The sequence below is a fragment of the Tupaia chinensis genome, unplaced genomic scaffold (assembly GCF_000334495.1).
Source record: "Tupaia chinensis unplaced genomic scaffold, TupChi_1.0 Scaffold000606_1, whole genome shotgun sequence".
In the NCBI taxonomy this organism is placed as follows: domain Eukaryota; kingdom Metazoa; phylum Chordata; class Mammalia; order Scandentia; family Tupaiidae; genus Tupaia; species Tupaia belangeri.
Genome location: NW_006160124.1, coordinates 270,045 through 291,195, shown reverse-complemented (window position 1 = coordinate 291,195; position 21,151 = coordinate 270,045). Strand labels below are relative to the sequence as shown.

General features: G+C 38.1%; 1 protein-coding gene, 1 long non-coding RNA gene and 1 pseudogene across 6 annotated transcripts in view; 1 reads left to right on the top strand and 2 right to left on the bottom strand.

Annotated features, from left to right (window-relative positions):
• Positions 1-521: 521 nt before the first annotated feature.
• Positions 522-1,174, bottom strand: LOC106736012 (uncharacterized). The gene is made up of 2 exons (XR_001371148.2): positions 939-1,174; positions 522-838 (listed from the first exon to the last, which is right to left on the bottom strand). It is a non-coding gene; the product is annotated as an uncharacterized LOC106736012 (long non-coding RNA).
• A 56-nt stretch (positions 1,175-1,230) lies between these two features.
• The window catches only part of CROT (carnitine O-octanoyltransferase), a 47,130-nt gene continuing 27,209 nt past the window's right edge, over positions 1,231-21,151 (top strand). Inside the window, exons 1-6 of one of the 5 annotated variants that reach the window (XM_006158731.3) lie at positions 1,231-1,320; positions 1,864-1,966; positions 8,909-9,044; positions 16,262-16,386; positions 17,893-18,074; positions 19,014-19,138. In XM_006158731.3, the coding sequence (XP_006158793.1) occupies positions 8,930-9,044; positions 16,262-16,386; positions 17,893-18,074; positions 19,014-19,138 (547 nt within the window). In that variant the 5' untranslated portion in view covers positions 1,231-1,320; positions 1,864-1,966; positions 8,909-8,929. Of the gene's footprint in view, positions 1,321-1,633; positions 1,710-1,863; positions 1,967-8,908; positions 9,045-16,261; positions 16,387-17,892; positions 18,075-19,013; positions 19,139-21,151 lie in introns of those variants that run through there. The other 4 variants (XM_006158733.3, XM_006158732.3, XM_027775849.1 and 1 more) reach the window with 4 other exon arrangements.
• On the bottom strand, positions 17,228-17,412 carry LOC114009716 (uncharacterized; annotated as a pseudogene).

Here is a 21,151-nt window from a genome sequence, read left to right as displayed (position 1 = left end):
ACTATCCTAGAAAAGTAGCAAATTACAAGTCACACTCAAAATCTAACATTTTACTCAAATCACTGAATGTTGACTGGTCGGCTGGAAATTTTTATACTGCTAGTGGTACATTCATATTACTAATTATAAAAACATAACTAAAAATTTAAAAATATTCTTAAAATTTTTAAAAGGCCAGGTTTGAATGTCACTAAGCAATATACAGCATAAGCAGGCAGATCACCCATAATTCCATGAGTGGCCGTTTTCTCAGATGATATTCAAACTTAAAATTCTTTTTTTTTTTTTTGGAGAGGTTTTCGCTATAGGGCACGTGCACTCGCCAGACAGACATAGGGACAGAAAGCGAGAAATCATCCCCCAGAGGGAATGGTGACCCGCAATCCCTTCTCCTCCACCCTCCTCTCGGGATCTTGGGCATGCATGCACACGCACCCAGTGTGATTTTTAAGCCACCGGATCCGGGACTCCAACCGCTGTCGACATAGGGTTTTAATACAAGAAAAGTAAAGCAAATTAAGTCTGGGGAAAAAAAGTTTTATTTCTCAGAGAGATAGAAGTAATCAGATCAGTGACAGGTCATAGGGTGAGCCTCCCTGCTGCCTTCAAAGTCCTTGGGTAGGTAGCACAGAGACCCCCAGAAGGGCAGGTTGGCGGGGCTGGCATGGACTGCAGCATATCAGAGCTGGGCCGACATCAGCCTCAAGCAGGGATCTGCGTGCTCACTGTTCTCTTGCCAAGACACGGAGTGGACAGTAACTCGCCTTTACACGGGCGTTGGTATCAGTTCTTGCTTCGAAGCTGCGAATAGCGTCGCACTGGAAAGACCGGCGGAGATCTGGCGCGAGAAGAAGGGAAACCCGGCGCAGAGTCAAGCAAGAATAGGGTAAACTGGGCTGGGCCATCTGTACCTGCATCCCTCTCAAAGGACCGGGTACCTGTGTGAGCCGAGCATGGCCCGGCTGCGGCCCCTGCCAAGTAACAGATTTGAACGCCGAGTTCGTCCATCAGCGCCCAGGAAGCTGGAGCCCTGCAGAGTCCAGGGCCCTGGCCGGCGCCTGGCAAGCCTTTCCTATGCCCACAGCCCAGAATCGAGCCCGGGCCAAGGCCCCGGCGGGAGGGAGGGCTAATTCCACCACAGCGCAGGCCCCTAGAGTCCGTGCAAGCACGGGGCGGGACCACCGCGGCTTTTCGTCCAATCGCGTTCTCCGACGAGGACAGGGCGGGACCCTTGCGGCTTTCCGTCGAATTCCTGCTTTGAGGCCTGATGCGCAAGGGCTAAAGGGCTGACGGCGGCTTCCGAAGAAGCGAGGCGGGTGGGTGAGTATTAGCAGGCGGCGGAGGCCGCACTCCCTCCCTCCCTTCCTCTCCAGCTGGTGGGCAGGGGAAGTTTAGGCAGGACAGAGTTCAATCGTGTAGAACCGCAGAGGCGCCGGGATGTGGCGGAGGTGTGGTGTCTTTCCTGCCGGGGTCTGAGAGGTGCCTTGAGGTTGGGCGGCTAGGCTGGTTTGTCGAGGTGCCCGGCTGGGTAGCTCTCACTTGGACTTCGCGAGGGTGCAGCGCTGTCCTCCGCCTGGCGGGAGGAGTTTCCCACTCGCTGTTGCCCTGCAGCGCGTTGCCCGCACAGCCATCGGACATCCGGGAGGTACCTTGTGTCCGGAGGACCTGTACTGGAAGGTGCCGTTGTCTGAAACCTACTTAGTCCCATGGTAATTTAACCCTGCCCTCTAGCTTTGCATGTGTTTTAAATTTGAGACTTGAGGGCTTCCAGCGCTTAGGTGGTCTGACTTCCACCTTCTTTCATCAGCTTTTGTTAACTCCTGTTTCTCAAGTTTTTGTTAAGCTTGTTGTTCTTCTTCCCAGTCACCAGTCTAATTCACATCCCGGTGATCGCGGTGATTGCGAAAGAGAGTTGTTGCCCACAGACCCCTAGCGGTCCTAAGCAGCCGGTCTTCTTGGTGTACTGGTACGTGAGAGTCTTATTTCTTTACTTAGTTAAGTTCCTGGTTTTCTTTTCCACTTTGCGTGACTAAATGTCTTAGTGCCCTCCAGGATGTACAAGCTAATTAAATCCAGAGTCATCATTTTCTTTCTTATTATTTATAAAGAATCATTCAATTTTATTATTATTAGAGTTTTAAAAATTTGCTCTAGGACATGTATGCTCAGGAAGCAGAGAGAGACAGAAAGAAAGAGAGAAAGCAAGTTGCCAGGTCCAGGACTTGAACCGCGATTGGCCATATGAGAGTCCAGCACCTTAACCACCATATCACCTGCTGACCCCCAAATCCAGCATCATCGTTTTCTTAATTCTGTTGGAATTATATTACTAACTTAATGTTTGTGGTTGAGAATTCACAAGTAGGAATTCTTGAGTTATTCAAGTAAGAATTCGATGATTTGGGACCAGCAGTTGGCGTAATGGCTATGTCCCTGGACTCCCATGTAGCCAACCATGGTTCGAGTCCCAGACCCAGTGGCTTAAGCTCACGCCAGGCTTGTGTGTGTGTGTGTGTGCGCACGCACGCGCATCCAGGATCCCTAGAGGAGAATGGAAGAGAGGGGATTGTGGTGTGGCCATCCTCCCTGGGGGGTGAGTTCTCGCTTTCTGTCTCTCTGTTCTCTCTCTGTCTTTTTGTTGAGAAAAACCTCTCCCCCCACCAAAAAAAAAAAAGCATCTAATGATTCATCTTTTAAATGTCTACCTGTGGATGAATTAATCACTGTAGTCAATATGAGAATATTATACTTGCTTCCAGTTTCCTAAAGTTCGTTAAATGTCAGAGAGATTTACAAAGAATAGTTTGATTTCTTTGTATATCTGTATTAGTTATCCATTGTTGTCATAACAAATTCCCACAAATTTAAAAGTTAAAACACAGATTTATTATCTCACACCTTCTGTAGATATGAAGTCTGGATATATTTAGCTGGGTACTCTGCTTAGAATTTCACGAAGTGGAAATTAAGGTTATCTGTAGGTTTCTGTTACTATTATTATTTTTTTCCCAGGTGGGCAGGGGGACAACCCACTTCCATACTCATTCAGATTTCCACAGAAATCATTTCCCATGCACATGTAGGTTGAGGTTTCTCATTTCTTTACTGTGAGCCAGGCCCTCTGTCAGTTCCTTAAGGCCACCTGAATCTTCAAAGCCAGTAACAGCACTACAAATCTTTCTTCTTTTTTTTATTTTTAAAGAGATTTTTGCCTTAGGGTGTGTACATTCACAGAGAAAGAGAAAGAGAGAGAGAGAGACAGAGAGAGAGAAAGAGACAGTGAGAGGAAAAGTGACAAATCATCCTCTGAGGGGTGGCCACACCACAGTCCCTTCTCCGTTCTCTTCCCAGGATCTTGGGCACGCATGCGTCCGCTCCTGGTTTGATTTTTTTCAAGCTACTGGGTCTAGACTCGAACCACTATGGGCCATGTGGCAATCCAGCAATGTAACCACTATGCCATCTGCTGACCCCCACAAATCCTTCTTATGCTTTAAATATGGGTTGGGTTCTATCACCTGCCATAGAAAATGCTGCTCTTAAGAACTCAGGTGATTAGATTATGTCCATATGGATAATATCCCAATTTTAAGGTTAGTTCTGTAGAAGATAACATAATCACAAGAATAATGAGCTCATTCTAGAGATTAGAGAGATTGGCATTTTGGGGGCCATTCATAGAATTTTTTCATACCCTAACGTGATTATTTCAAGCTAGATTCTTTTAGAACATGCTTTTGTAGGATTTTAGAGAAAAATCTGATGACTTTACATAGTCTAAAAATAAAGAAATTCAGTTAAAGTTAGGGGCACATCACTAGAAAGTTGCCAAGTCTATATTTGGACCTAAATGTGCATTCCCTAGGTCTGATTCCATATTGATGGAATACAGCCAAAGTCGTTAGATAGGAAGAAGCCAAGGAACTGTGAGGTCATTGTTATACCTCATTTTTAGTTATCTTGTTATGTTACTAATATAGGCTAAGCTTTTCTCCCTAACAAAGAAAGCCCAATGTACAATGACATGAGTAAAAGTTTTTATATGGGGACCAGCAATTAGCGTAATGGCTATGTCGCTGGACTCCCACGTAGTAGACTACGGTTTGAGTCCCGGACCCGGTGGCTTAAACTCACGCCGGGCGCGTGTGCGTGCGTGCCCAAGATCCCGAGAAGAGAATGGAGGAGAAGGGATTGCAGCGTGGCCATCCCCCCTGGGGGATGATTTCCTGCTTTATCTCTCTGTCTGTCTCTGTCGGTCTGGCGAGCGCACGCGCCCTATAGCAAAAACCTCTCCAAAAAAAAAAGTTTTTATATGTGTATATGTATATATTTGATCATCAGGAAAGTCACGATACATAATGCTATGAAAAAAATGTATCATGACTTTTTTGACAACCCAATATGTATGTGTGTGTATACACACACATCACACACTCTTCCAGATAGGAGTTTAGGGCCAGTAGAGTGATTCTGACCTCAATACATGACTTGCTTAAATGGATCCAAGATATTCCAGTTGGCTTTACCTGGTAGGCAGTGAGGAGGGGAAAGTGCAGGGAGAACCTATGTATGTTTTTAGAGCATAAGTTGTTGGTGATATGTAAGTTAGAAGGCCACATTGAGCTCCAAGGGAGAGTTGAAAAGATACAGTTGAGTGACTATATGTCCAGCTAAAACTCAGAATGCTGTTAAGAAAGAAGACGGAAGCAGATATTGGCTGAACAGTTTGTGCCATGCCCTTGGTTTTGATAGTGTTTAATTCTGTAAACCTCTATGATTGGAATATTGTGTTTGAAATTTGCTGTTAGTTGAAAAGACAGCAAATGCTTATTTATTATTGACCTTACTTGATTTTTCAGTTGCTATTTTAATACATAATTTAATCTATAAAGACCTCTTCGAGAAATCTCATTTTCTCATATAGCTCTTGTATACTTATATACATTATTCATGTGCTGAGTTAGTTTGATTTAGATGAAAATGAATGAATGTGAGTGTTCAAGATTTCTTTGGGATACTTGAAATCATATTGTGTAGACCCAGTGCCATCTGCACAATTAGGTTACAGGATCTTCTCAGATGATTGTATATTCTTGATTTTTGGTATCGGGTATGTGTGCTCACCAGAGAGACAGAGAAACAGAAAGTGAGAAATCACCCTTCAGGGGGGATGGCCATGCCACAATTGCTTCTCCTTCATTCTCCTCTCAGGATTTCGGGTGTGCACACACATGTGACTAGTTTGGTTTAAGCTACCTACTCTGGTTCTTGAACCACAACCAATTGCGTGGGAGTCCAGCGATGTAACCGTGACACTATCTGCTGGTCCAAAGCTTCTCATATGATTGTATATTCAATAATATGTTGTAACTTTGTAGTTGGGCAACTATTCCATACCTCTTCCTACTTTGTTTTTAAAAGTTATCTCAGCCAAAAGTTCTTTTGTACATATCAACTCCTACTTACCCATCAAGACTTACTGCAAGTTTCTTTATATCCTTACTGTTGCCTTTGTGTAGGGGAAAGGTTATAGTCTTAAGAGATCTGGGTTTGAGTCATAGATTTGACCTTAGGCAAATTACTAAATCTGTCTGAGTTTTGGTTTATCATATGAGGAACCTTAAAAAAGTTCATGGAAAAATGGAATGAAAAGAAATAAAAAATAAACCTTAATTTCTCAACATAAGCTCTAGTAAGTTCAAGATAACTCTTATGAGTAGTGATACCAGCCGTTTAGCCCATCTCTAAAGAACTAAGAGTCCTGATAACTTAATTTTGTTATGGTCTTTTTTACATTATTGGTTAAAGAAAACTGGGTGCCCTTTAAGATTTTCAAAGATTAGAAAACAAAGAAATCAGAAGAAGCCAAGTAAGGATTGTAAGGTAGATGCCTGTATTAATCTGTTTTTTTGAGAAAGACAGAACCAAGGATGTGTTTAGATATATAAGAGGGAATTTATGGGAGGAATCAGCTTACACTGTTTTGGCGGCTGAGAAGTCTTTCCTGTGCCATCTCCGAAGTGGGCACCCTGGGGGATTCTGGTAGTGTGGCTCAGTCTAAGTTGGAAGAGCTCAGAAACCAGGAAACCCATGATGTAACTCAGTCAGAGATTAAAAGCCTGAAAACCCAAGGGGCTGCTGGTGTGAATCCTAGAATCCAAAGGCAGATGGGTCTTTGAGCTCTGATGTCCAAGGCAACAGAAGTTTATCTTGCTCTCTCAAAAAAGACTCATTTATTTGTCTTCCATATTTATTCTTCCTGGGCCTCCTGTTGATTGTGCCTACCACAGTGAGGGCTGATTTCCATATCTTGTATACTCAGACTCACATGTTAATCTCTTCCAGAAACACCCCCACAGTTATACCCTCAGCAATACTTTCTCAGCTTACTAGGTATTTCTTAGGCAGTCAAGTTCACACTCTTAACTAATGATTTCCCATTGAAATTCTTGCAAAATAACTCTCACTTGATGAGTGGAATGAGTGGGAGCACTGTTGCGGTGAAGGATTCTGGTGAAAGTTTTCTGGGTGTATTTCTACAAAAGTTCCAGCTAACTTTGTCAAAATAGTTTCTTTATTTTTTTTTTTTTTTGAGAGATTTTCGCTATAGGGCGCATGCGCTCGCCAGACAGACAGAGAGAGACAGAGAGACAGAAAGCGAGAAATCACCGCCCAGGGGGGATGTTCACGCCGCAATCCCTTCTCCTCTCGGGATCTTGGGCATGCACGCACACGCGCCCGGCATGAGTTTTAAGCCACCGGGTCCTGGACACGAACCGCGGTTGACTCTGTGAGAGCCCAGCAACATAGCCATTACGCTAACTACTGGTTCCCTCAAAATAGTTTCTTAATTAGCAGATATTATCGGGGCAGCAGATGGTGTAATGGTTACATTGTAGGACTCCTTCCTATATGGCTGACCGCAGTTTGAGTCTCAGACCCGGTGGCTTGAAACACACTGGCTGCTTGTGCGTGTGTCCAAAATCCTGAGAGGAGAATGGAGGAGAAGGGGTTGTGCCATGGCCATCCCCCCAGAGGGGTAATTTCTCTCTTTCTGTCTCTCTATTTCTCTCTGTCCCTCTGGCTAGTACATGCACTCTGTAGCAAAAATCTCTCTCATGAAAACAAACAAACAAAAACCCAAAATGAACAGATATTATTGTCTTCATCCAGAAAGTCCAACAAGTGAGAATGCCTTGGTCATTACAAAAAACTGTCGCCATGACCTTTGCTCTTGACTAGTCCACCTTGCTTGGGCTGAATAACTTCCACCTCTTGATAGCCATTGCTTTAATCATGCTTTTTCAAAATGAAAGTCATAAAACCATGTTTTGTCTGTTACAGTTCTTTAAAGAAATGCTTTGGGATCTTGATCCATCTTGTTTAAAATTTCCATTGAAAGTTCTGCTCTTCTGGGACCAGCAGTTAGCGTAATGGCTATGTCGCTGGACTCCCATGTAGTCGACTGCGGCTTGAGTCCTGGGTGCAGTGGCTTTAACTCCACCCTGTCGTGTGTGCATGCGTGCCCAAGATCCTGAGAGGAGAATGGAGGAGAAGGGATTGCGGCGTGGCCATCCCCCCTGGGGGGTGATTTCTCGCTTTCTGTCTCTCTGTCTCTCTCTGTCTGGCGAGCACACGCGCCCTATAGCACAGACACACACAAAAAAAAAAAAAAAGAAAGAAAATCTCTCCATAAAATAAAAGAAAGTTATGCTCTTCTGTATAGCTGATCTGATTGCAACAGTCTTAGTACCTATCGAGCAGAAAGTTAATTCCACTTTAATTTTTCAGTCTTAAGTGTGTAAACGGAACCAACTGAGATGTCCGTGGTGTTGGCTGCTATTTTTACTGTGAATTGTCCTGTTCAGTTAGGGCATGAACAAAAGGAATTTTTTTTCCTCACAGACAAATTGATGTGTATGGTCTGCTGCTGTATATGTCATCTCCAACATCTTCTTGTCCTTATTTATTTTTAATTTGCCAAAGGATGCATGTGCTCACCAGAAAGAGACAGAGCTCTCAGAAAAAGCACCCCCCGCCCCCTCGTGGGGTATGATCAGACCACAGTCTCTTCCTCTTTTCTCCACCCTGGGAGGATTAGAGGCATGCATGCGCATGTACCTAGCATATTTTTCAAGCTGCCAGGTGTGGGACTTGAACTTCTTGGTAGTCCATGTGGGATCCAGTTCCCTTAACTACCAGTCCATGGAGCTGGCCCCATCTTGTCGCTTTTTAAAAATGAGCTATCCGTTTGTAAACTCCTGATTTCTTTGGGGCTTTGGCTACATAAACTTCTCATGAAGTGTCAGCAATTTCACCTTTCTTCCATTTAAGCTTTACCCTAAATTTGATGTTTGTTCTTGCTTCAATTTTAGCAGAATTTATGCTGCTCTGATAGGGGCTTTTTTCAAATAGTCTCAAACTAGATCCTGTTCAGACATGATATAACAAGTTAGTACAAGTTCATTTTGGTGTAAAATAATTTTAAAATCCATGCTTAATTTTCTTATAATAGGTACTTTCCATAAACTTTTGAAGTCCCCTCATATGTAAAATGGCAGAGAATACCACAAATCAGAAATAACAAGAAGTTTAGAAAGGTTAATATATGTTTTCTATAACATATGGCGGTACTAGGCAAATGGTAGATGTTCATGAATGATAATTAATTAATTAACTATACTGGTCTCAGTAATTACTCTTTGAATTTTAGCATTTTCAGTCTGTACTTCTCCCCACCCCCTTTGGCTAGGTTTATTTTCTTTGACAAGTTTATGAATCCTATAAGAACTGGGACCAAGTTCTGGATATACTGTGGTCCCTAAATTCTGATTTGATGATTTGGACTTAGAACGTATAAGAATATTTATGAGATTAAAGTTGTGAAGTATGTTTCATTTCTCTTTAGTTTTCTTATTGTGGTTAGATCATGGAAAATCAGTTGGCTAAATCAACTGAAGAACGAACATTTCAGTATCAGGATTTTCTTCCATCACTGCCTGTTCCTTCACTTGGAGAAACATTAAAAAAATATCTTGAATCAGGTATGTTCATAAATTTTTAGTATACGTTAATGTTGTTAGCAACTTAGAAAATAATACTATTAGAAGTTGACGAATGAATAATTGCTTCTTCTTTTAGACTCATATTAATTAAAGTATCCTTAAACTATTCAAAACATTTCTTTCTTTCTTCTGATAAATTTTCCATAGTTTGAGAAGCTAGGTAGTATTAATAGTGTCAATAGGGTTACAACGGACAGTGTAGTTCTCGGCCTCATCTCCTTGATTTTCTCCCCAACCACACAGATTCCACACTCTTAGGGAAGGATTTTCAAATTTTCATTTATTTCTTGCGTTATTTATTTCCATATATAAAGTAACATTCTTTTTAAGAAGTGTTTAATTGACGTTATTACATAGTAACATAATTTATGGTGGTACAGGATGATTTTTCAGTATGTGCCTTCAATGTAATGATCAAATCAGGACCATATATATGTCCATCATTTCAAACATTTATTATTATTTTGTGTTGTGAACATTTGAAGCCTTTCTTCTAACTTTATGATATATAATAAATTGCTATTAAATATAGTTACCCTACCACTCAAGAACTCATTCTTCTTATCTAGCTGCAAATTTGTGCCTTTTGATCAAAATCTCCCTATTCCCTCTGTCCTCCCCTTCCTAGATTCAGATATCCATCATTCCATTCTCCATTTTTTTTCTTTAGTTATGGTTTCTGGTTTATATGTATTTTATGTTTATCTTTGTGGGGTACAATATGGTTTTTAAAAGCTTGTGTACAGTGTATAATAATCTAGGATAAACACAAATTCATCTTCTACTTTGAACTTAACATTATGTTATATACATTTTGATAAATGTTGTACTAGTTTTTTAAAAATATGTATTAAATTGTCCATATTTTTTTACTCTGCTGTTGTATACCATTCCATAGCCTCTTCCCCTTAGTTATGTGCATCCTTGTGTCTATTAAAATTTTTCTAATGAACCCTCAACAACCCTTACCCCTTGCAAGCAGTTTCTGGTCTATATCATTATGCAAGTTTTGTTTTTTTTTTGAATCTTTCAGTTTTTGTCATAGAGTGCAGACATTCAGTATATGTTAGGTAGGGACATATATGGATAGTATTCATTATTCATGGTTTGGCTTATTTCATTAAGCATTATATTGGATCATTAGAGAAATCATGATATATTTTTCTATGTTTTTCTGTGCAACTATCCAATAGTTTCTAGATTTGTCTGCTTCATGTCAAATGGCAGGATTGGTTGTTCTTTTAAGTTTTTCTTATAGGACATGTATACTTACAAAGAGGAAGGAAGGAAAAAAGCACCCCCTCCCCAGGGGGGGATTGACCATACCACAATCCCTTCTCCATTCTCTTGTAGGATTTTGGGCATGTATGCATACATGCCTAGTATGATTTTCAAGCCACATGGTCTGGAACTCGAACCCCACTGGTAATGTAGGATCCGGCCTCCTTAACCACCATGCCACCAGATGGCCCAGGATTTGTTGGTCTTTATGGCTGAATAGTATTCCATTATGTATATGTACTGTATTTGCCCAGTCATACATCTGTTCTCAGGCATTTAGGCTGATTCCATGACTTAACTGTTGTGAGTAATCCTACAATAAACATGGATACACAGATCTCTTCGTGTTTACTGTCCTTGTTATATATACCCAGTAGTGGGATTATTTGGTCATGTGGTAATTCTATTTTTAGATTATTGAAGAACCTCCACACAATGGCTGTACTAATTTATGTTCTTTTTATAATCCCCCAGAAGTTTTTGCTATAGGGTGCATGCGCTTGCCAGAAAGACAGAGAGACAGAAAGTGAGAAATCACCCCCCAGGAGGGTAGCCATGCCCCGATCCCTTCTCTTCCATTCTTCTCTCAGATCTTGGGGGACACACGCACACAATCCTGGTATGAATTGAAGCCACTGGGTCCAGGACTCAAACCGCAGTTGGAAGTCCAGCAACATAGCCATTACACTAACTGCTGGTCCCACTAATTTACATTCTTAACTTCGATGCACAAGGGTTCCCTTTTTCTCCACAACCTTGTCAGCACTTGTTATTCTTTGTTTTGTTTTGTTTTGTTTTGTTTCTTTGTATTCATCATAGTTATTTTGACTGGGGCTAGATGATATCTCATTGTGATTTTGACATATTAACTATGTTGATTCTTCTCCATAAACAACAGGATATCTTTCTATTTTTTTGTGTATGTCTTCTGCAGTTTCTTTATTTTATTTTTTAAATAGTTTTCATGGTAGAGATCTTTTACTTCTTTGGTTAGATTAATTCCCAAATATTTTATTTTTTTGTGACTATTGCAAATGGAATTATTTCTTCATTTCTACCTCCAGTCATTGTTAAAGTACAAAAACACTGGAGCCAATAGGTGATGTAGTGCTTAAGGCAATGGATTCCCACATGGCTGATGACAGTTCAAGTCCTGGAACTGGTAGCTTGAGAATCACACTGTGCACAAGTGGATGCATGCCCAAAATCCCAGGAAGAGAATGGAGGAGAAGAGATCACAGTGTGATTTCTCGCTGTGCATGTAGTTGCCAGGGAGAGTCAGTGAGAGGGAGAGTGAAAAATCACAATGTGATCTCTTCTCCTCCATTCTCTTCCTGGGATTTTGGGCATGCATCCACTTGTGCACAGTGTGATTAAAAAAAAATACTAAAATGCTATAGATTTTCATGTGTTGATTTTGTATTGTGCAAATTTGCTGAATTGGTTTATCACCTCTAAGAGTTTTTTGGTGAATTCTGTGTATGTAATCATATCTTCTGCAAATAGGGACAATTTAATTTCATCCTTTATAATTTCCATGCCTTTTATTTTACTTTCATTTGAGTATACTGACTAGGACTTCCAGTTCTGTATTGAGCAAGAGTAGAGAAAGTAGACATCCTTCTCTTGTTCTAGTTTTGAGTATGATGTTAGCTGTAGGTTTGTCATATATGGCCTTTATTATATTAAGAAATCTACCCTCTATACCTGTTTATTGAGAGTCTTAATCGTGAAAGGATATGGTATTTTATCAGATGTCCTTTCTGCATCAGTTGTTTTGATCATAGGATTTTTGTCTTTCCTTCTATTATTCTGATATGTTGCATTTATCGTTTTGTGTATATTGAACCATCCTTGTATTTTTGGGATAAATCTCACTTGGTCATGGTTTATAATCTTTGTAATGTATTGTTAGATTTGGTTTGCTAGTATTTTGTTCAGATTTTTTGCATCTATATTCATTAGGATATTGGTTTATAATTTTTAATTGTTGTTTTGTCTTTACTTTTGATATCAAGGTGGTAGTAGTTTCATAGAATACATTCAAGAGGATTCCCTCCATTTAGATTTTTTTGAATGCTTTGCGGAGAATTGGTGTTAATTCTTTTTCAAAGAATTTGTAGAATTTAGTGACACCATCTGGATTTGGATTTTTCTTTGTTAGACTATTACTGATTTAATGTCGTTTCTTGTTATTAGACTGTTCAGGCATTCTGTATCTTCCTGTTTCATTTTAGGTATGCTCTATATATCTGAAAATATGTCCTTTTTTCCCCCCTAGGTTTTCCATATTATTAGCATATAGTCACATCTAGTAGTCTCTAATGATCTTTTGTATTTCTGTGATATTTGTTGTAATGTTCTTGTTTTCATTTCTGATATTATTTGGGTCTTCTCTTTTTCTTCATTATCCTAGCTAAAGGTTTGTTAATTTTGTTTATTTTCTCAAAGAGCTTTTCATCTCATTGATTTAAATTTTTTTAAAAAATTTTCTTTTCTAATAATGATAATAATAATAAATAAAGTTAAATAAAATAATTCTTTTAAAAAATCATTTAAAAAAAAAAGTAAAATTTTTTCTTATGGGGCTGGCAAGTGGCGTGGTGGTTAAAGGCGCTGGACTCACACATGGCCAACCGCGGTTCAAGTCTCGGACCTGGTGGCTTGCTTTCTCACTTCTTCTCTCTCTCTCTGTCTCTCTCTGATCAAACTGGAAAATAATAATGATAATAATAAATAAAGTTAAATAAAATAATTCTTTAAAAAAATCATTTAAAAAAAAGTAAAAATTTTCTTTTGTTCTTTATTTCACTTATTTTGCCTCTGATCTTTCTTATTTCCTTTCTACTACTTTTGTGTTTAGCTTATTCTTGCTTTTCCAATGCATTGTTATGTTGTTTATTCAGTCTTTCTATTTTTTTTATGTGAGCACTGATTGTTCTAAAAGACCCTCCTAATTCTGCCTTCATTGTATCCCAAAGGTTCCAGAGTGTAATATATTAATTATTATTTATTTCAAGAAGTTTTAAAATTTCATTCTTAATTTGTTCATTAGATTTTAAATTATAGGATGTATGTACTTGCTAGAGAGGGAGAGAGGGAGAGAAAGTGAGAAACTACTCCCTGGGGAAATGACCACTTCATAATCCCTTCTTCTCCGTTCTCCTTTCAGGATTTTTAGCATGCATGCACATGTGCCTGACATTTTTGTCAAGCTGTCCGGTCTGGGATTTGAACTGTGGTTGGCCATGTGGGATCCAGTGCCTTAACCATCATGCCACATGCTGGCCCTGGACTATATGCTTTTAATTAAAATATTTTTTTCTTCTTTATTAGTGCCTTATCTTTTTTGGTCTATTTATTGCTCAATGTCACTAATCCTTTGTTAGTTTTTTGTTTTGTTTTGTTTTTGTTGTATGACTGCTCTGTGAGAAGAGAGGCTTTCCTCAGATATCTGGCAATCCTTAATCCTTAATTCATATTGGAGAGTGAGACCCTGAAAAATCTGAGTGGGAAGAATTCTATGCATGAGTAGGACTTGATGAATAGTGGACCTTATTGTTGGGTGATAGAACAGAGACTTAGTGATATCATTAGGGCACATCCAAATACCCTTACTCTTCTCATGGAATGATCAGTTTCTCCAAAGAGGAATCTTTATATCTGTTGCCTCCAGGGCATAGGCCAGTGTTTGGGGAGCTGAGTTGGAAGAAGTCAGTAGTACTTATGGTTCAGGTGTACATTTATTGTAACCTCCCTTTTTCAGTATGGATTGAGATCCATTTATTCTGCCTTGTCTGGCTCTTGTCCTGAAAGTAAACCTGGTTTCTCCTAACATTGGGAAGAAATTGTCTGGTTTTGTAGAGTAGAGGAGGTGATCTAAAAGGGGAAGTGTGGATACAGTGGATGTCTGACTGTTGCTTTTGAAGACCGTTAAGGAAGCCTCTTTTTTGGCTGTACTTTCCCCCACCTTTGGAAGTACATGTGTCTTGAATTCTTGAACTTTTTTGAATTTTATTGCAGGAGTTGGCTTGCTTCTTAATTTGCACCTAACTGTTCTCCTGTCTCCTAGCACTTTTCATTCCTCAAACCTTAGATGTTAACTTTCTCTATTCTATAAAGCAAGTGACCATTTTTTCCCCAGTGTTTTCTGTCTCTTTTTTTTCTTTTTTCTACCAGAAGGCTCATGCACTAGGTAGAGAGAGGAGTAAGTGAGGCAACATTCCTGTGGAGCATGGTCATGCTGCATTCTCTTCTCCATTTCTTCTTTTGGGGATCTTGGGGGCACATGCGTATGTATACAACATGTTTTTCAAGCCACCAGGTCAGGGTCTCAAATCATGTGGTTGGCCATGTGGCATCCAACCGCCTTAACCACCAGGGCATCAGCTGGCCCTGTTTTTGTTTTGTTCTGTTTTTGTTTTTTTCTTTTTTAATAGCCAGAGGACATGTGCACTCACTAGAGAGAGAAAGAGAGAAAAAAGAACTCCCCACTGGGATGTAGTCACATTGTAATCCCTTCCCTCCATTTCTGCATCCATCAGAATTCTGGACATGTATGCACATGTACCTGGCATGTTATTCAAGTCACTGGGGCCAACATTTGAATTGCAGTCAGTCATGGGGGTCCAGCTGTCTGTGCACAGCGCTTTACTACTGTACCGTGGTGCCCTCCCGCATGTTTTCTGTTTATAACATGTTAGCTTAACTTACCTGATGCCTTCTCTTTCTTTCGTTTTCTTTGTCGTGTCAACTTTTGCCTTTTTTATTACTTCACTGTTATTTTAGCAGAGTTCTAAAAGGACTGAGATAAGCATGTATATTTATTGTAGTTCATTATGTTTAGCTGGAAGCCCTCAAGTACAGTTTTAATTTTTTTTTTCTCTCACGTTCATCTGGAAATTCTAATTTTATTTCTAAAAGCAATTTACTGATTTAGTCACTGTTTTTGAATATTTACTTTTACTCTCTCTGAGTACAGCTACTTAGTTGAGCTTTGCAGTTTGCTAGATACGATTTTGAAGAGATAAAAATAAAAGGAAGACCTAATGTCTCTTGATTTCTAATTTATAGCTTAATTTTAAGAACATTTGATTTTCATGAAATAGGGACTCTGTATCCTTTTTAGGGGGTGGGGGAAGGAAACCACTATTATCCATGAGACATCTTAAAGTGCTCTGAGTAGAATTTACATTTATGTAAATATTGTGTTGATATACACAAGGGTCAAGGCTCTAAATTGCACATTAATGGAAAGATTCTTTAACTTCTCTTTTTTGGGAGAAAGGGGTTAATTTGCCAGAGGGCATGTGTACTTACTGGAGAGAGAAAGAAAGGAAGAAAGAGAGAGAAAGGAAGAAAGAAAAAGAGAAAGAGAGAAAGCACTCCTCATGAAGAATGGTCACACTGTAATCCCTTCTCCATTTCTCTTTCCTTTTGGAGTATTGGGCATGTGCGCTCATATAATTGGCATGTTTCTCAAGTCATCAGGTCCAAAACTCGAACCATGCAGTCTCTCATGTGGATCCAGCCACCTTAACCACCATCTGGCCCTCACTTCTTGTACTTGTAGCTAAATAGGATTTACTTTCCCTCAGGTTAATAATCGCATGATAGTTCCACCTCCCTGTTGTCTAGAATGATTTGTAAAGAATTTTTCAGAAAATTGTTATTAGATTATATAATAGTTACCATTTAAATTTTTACAGTATTTTCCACTGTTGCTTTTCGGCTTCTTCATTGAAAATTATTGTATTTATTATACTGCTGTGATATTTAATATTGTGTCTTACATATCCAAAATCTAAATTAGTTTTAAGCTTATTGAAAAGTTTTAAGATTTGTTTACATAATAATAGAGGTGAGTTGGTGGTCCTTGAAGTCAAAATACCTTATTGTATATTTTTTCTTTATAGTAAAGCCATTTGCAAATGAAGAAGAATATAAGAAAACTGAAGAAATAGTTCAGAAATTTCAAAATGGAATTGGAGAAAAATTACAACAGAAATTACTTGAAAGGGCAAAAGGAAAAAGAAATTGGGTATTTTTGTTTTTATAGTTATAATTCAAAAATTGATATTTAAAGAATGGAAAATTAAAATATGTATAGGTTTTAGTTTTAAATTGTTGCTGTAAGTCTTTGCACTCATTGTTGAAATCATTATCCAAAATAATGAGTTAATGTTTTAGGGAGATTTGTGGATGGGACTCTGTGTTACTACACGGAAACTTGTTAAAATACAGATTTCCTAGAACCAGTAAGTTCTGTCTGGGATGGGGACAGAACTCATTTTAATAGCCATTGTATTTGGTACTGACAGGGATCTACAGATCATGCTTGAGAAAAAGATTTTGTCTTGGTGATGATAGGCTGAAAAAATGCAAAACACTGAAACAGATGTGTTACATAGGTGGCATAGACATAATGAAACAGTGCATAGGAGACAAAGAAACATAAAACTGTTATAAATATTCTGTTTTAGATATATAGAGGGAGAAGCTGGTGTAATAAATTTTGAGTGTCTCAATAATTTTCCTCAAGGAATTTTGGATTTCCGCAACTCTGCTTCTGTAGTATATACCAGAGGATGAGTTTTCTTAATTAAAAAGCATTGCCTTAGTTTAGAAATAAGGATTGTAACTGTCAGTTTTAAAAATAAAAAACAACCTGATCTTTTCACAACCTATTGATGGAATAATAAAATTTATTCTATCTGTGATGGAATAATAAAATTTAACAATTCTAGATTTACTTGTTCTCAGTTTTGAACCTAAAGTGATTTTAATTAAAAAGTATAGTGAGGGCAGAGAAATTGTTCTGCCTGTATCCTTTTTGTTTATATCTTTTTCTAAGTTGTTAGTAATAATATATAACATTAATTTCTTCAAAAAGAACTTCAGGTAATTTGATAAGATATGCTTTTTTATGGATGAAATTGAGTTATGTATTGAGTTAAAGAGTCACATACAAAGCATTATCTGTGAAAAATCTAAATTAATTTTCAATTAGCAATAATCGCGCCTCGGATAAACCTCATTGGCTACGATACTGCCACTGCGCAAAGCTAAAATCTAAATTAATTTTAAGCTTATCAAAAAGTTTTTATATTTCTAATTTAGTATTTCAGTTTTTTTTTCAGAAAAGGAAAAATCATTAATGCTTTCATTGTTATTAATTAGGTGAGAATTTATTGAATAACCTGTTATACCCCAGGTAATCTGAAAAAATGCCTAAATACTTTATTTGGGTTTCCCGACCTCAATATAATGATCTCTCTGAAGGTATCTTTTCAGTGTTTTCTTGTATCATGTTTTTGGTAATATAGTTAAGCCAGATAATATTTAAGATTTTACAATTCAAAAAAGAAATTACCACAATATCATTTAAAAATATCTAGGATGACTTAAAACAAGAAAACATACTTTTATATATTGAAAAACAAGACAATTTATATAGCTTGCTTTCTTTTTCTTTTCCTTTTTTGCCAGCAGTTATATATTCAAGTATTATGAAGAACATTAGGCTTATGTTTTTTGTTTCTTTTAGCTGGAAGAGTGGTGGCTGAATGTTGCCTACCTGGATGTTCGAATGCCATCACAACTGAACATCAACTTTGCAGGTCCTGCCCCTCATTTTGAACACTACTGGCCTCCAAAAGAAGGCACTCAGTTAGAAAGAGGAAGTATAGTTCTTTGGCATACCTTGACCTACTGGCAGCTATTAAGAAAGTAAGGACACTAATGTTGAATGTTAACTTCCAGAATTTAAACGGAAAGATCAGACCCCAGTTATACTGCAAATTCAGCAGAAGAGAGAATAATTACATGACTTTTGACTAAAGCATTACTGATTTTCTTCTGTACTTAGATTTCCAGATTTAAGGATTTTTGTCTTCTCTTGAGCTGTTGATAGATTTATCTACCTACTATTTGAACAGAATCTTTTTTCCTTGGCTTTAAATCTTAAGCAAATTTTTCTTAACATTTTTGGATTCTGATTTCTTAAAACTATAACTGCTTTTCTTGCAATTAAAAAATACATAAAACAATACCTGTTTAATGACCACAGTAAGCTATATCACCTCAGTTAGGTGCTTCTTTATAGTGTGTTCATTCTACTCACTGAGGTTTATGCCTAAAATCAGACATGTGTTCGTGGATGTGTATATATCAGCTGTGCTTGCTATTGGAAATATTTAGCTTAATTAAGATCTTTCATGAAGCAATAAAATGTGGAGGCAAAAAAGGCATTGAAAGCAACTATAGATACCAGAGACAGTGTGGGAGGAGGGTGGGAAATGCCAGAGGGTGAGAGGGAGGGAATCAAGGAGAAAAAAAACAAAAAAAGCAAAGTATACGAGAAACAAGAAATGGAAAATTATTTGTTGATGATAACATGTATGGTAATATCCTTGATTAAGCCAGTATACAGTGTATCCTGAATGGAGAAAACTCATTTTGTATGCTGTCTTGATGTACAACAAATGTAAAATAAATAAATTGAAAAAAAAATAAAGGACACTTACGTGATATAAGTAACAGATTTACCTAAAGTCTCAGGTGGCAAATTGTTGAGAAGCTTAATTTACTTATTTAGAGATGAATATATAGTTGTGACTGGTTAATTAGTTTTTAATACTTTTTGATCAAAACACTTTTTTTTAATAGAGAAAAAGTACCTGTTGATAAAGCTGGAAATACTCCTCTTGATATGAATCAGTTTCGAATGCTGTTTTCTACCTGCAAGGTTCCAGGAATTACTAGAGATTCAGTCATTAATTATTTTAGGACTGGTAAGTAAAAACATGGTGCTTTTAAAAATAAAGGCATTGCAATTTGGGTAGTTCTGGTGTAATTTCTACTGTAATGGTGTGGAACATAAAATTTCAAGAATATTTTATTGGGCCTTGACAAATAAAAGACTTTCTGTGAGCCTTATCTTTGAATCATTCTAAATAATTTGAATATAATTTATGTTTTTTTTTTTTTTTTTAAAAAAGCTGTGTCTTACATGGTTCAACACAAACCTGGTGCTTCAGTTGTATCATTTGAGAGTTTAAAATTCAGTTGAAGAGTAGAACTACAAATCAGAGTATTAAAATGGAAATCCTGGAGCATATGATCTGGGGTGCTTTTAAACCTTCCTTCTTTGTTATTTAAATTGTCTTTCTGTATTTGCTCATAAGTGCTCATCACACCCCATTTCTCTTTTTTAGTTTGCTTTCGTTTCTTAAAATGAGATGAAAGCCTGTGTCACTTCTTGGAGACATATGAGTTCAGATTAACTCATCAAACTTGTTTTTACTGTCAGTTAATGGTAGTTATGGCAGTTTCTGCTTAGCGTTTGTTTTAGTTATTCTGTGATGCTTAATAACGATTACCACAGACAAAGTAGTTTATAAAAACAGAAAAGTTTATTCAGCACATGGATTTAGAAGTCCAAGGACAAGGGGCCACATCTGATAAGGGTCTTTATGTTTGTAGAGACTCCTTGCAGAGTCCCAAGGTGACTGAGGATGTCAGGTGGTGAGATATTGAGAACTTGTGTCTCTGCTCTGGTTTTACTCCCTCTCCTTAAAAACCTCCCAAACAGTGGGAGGTAAGCCCCGTTGTGCTAACCTTTTTTTAATTCTGATAAACTCCAGAGGTTTAACCCCTTTAACACCATTATTATTATTTTTATTATTAATTTTATTTACATTTTAGCTTGTTATAGGGCACATGCGCTCATCAAAGAGAGAGAGAGAGGGAAAGTGATAAACCGAGTCACCAGGTCTGGGACTCTAACCACGGTCTGCTGTGTGGGAGTCCATCACCTTAACTACCACACCACCTCCTGGCACGTTAATACCATCTTAACCAAATTTCAACATGTGAATTTTTTTTTTTTAAATCACCCTTGGGAGGGGGTGATTTCTTTTCTTTTTTTTTTTTTTTTGGAGAGGTTTTAGCTATAGGGCACGTGCGCTCGCCAGACAGACAGAGACATAGAGACAGAAAGCAAGAGATCACCCCCCAGCGGGGATGGCCACACCACAATCCCTTCTCCTCCATTCTCCTCTTGAGATCTTGGGCACACACGCACAAGCGCCTGGCATGAGTTTTAAGCCACCGGGTCTGGGATGCGAATCGTGGTCAACTACATGGGAATCTAGCGACATAGCCATTATGCTAACTGCTGGTCCCTAATGGCAGTTTTTAATTACTACATAATCTAAGAATGAACAGTTTTCTAACATAAGTTTTTTATGGTCGATTATGTTCATAGTATGAAAGGTATGAGTTTACTTTCATGTAGGACTCAATTCTTCTTTATAAATTTCTTTAGATGTTTAAGATACTTATGTCCTTGGTGTTGCAAGTGCAAGAATTAAAGGATTAGGGAAATTAGCATAAAGTTTAATGCCCAAAATGAATAGAAAAAATGAACAGGAGAAAATTGAGTAACGGTAGCAAAGAGAAAATATGCATAGCAGTTAAGAACCTAGGCCTGGTTTGGATTCAGACTTTATCACTTGATGGATATGTCCTTAGATAAGTCCTTTGAGTTGTAGTTAATAAAGTGAAGACTTACCAATTTAATAATGTGTCTCTATCTAGTGATTTTAACTGTTATGAATATTATGTGCTTGGACTTACGGCTATGTAAAGAGGTCTAGATAGGGATAAAGCTGAGGTAATAAATAAAATGTGTCCTTTTTTTTTTTTTTGAGAGATTTTCACTGTAGGGCGCGTGCGCTCGCCAGACAGACAGAGAGAGACATAGAGACAGAAAGCGAGAAATCACCCCCCAGGGGGGATGGTCA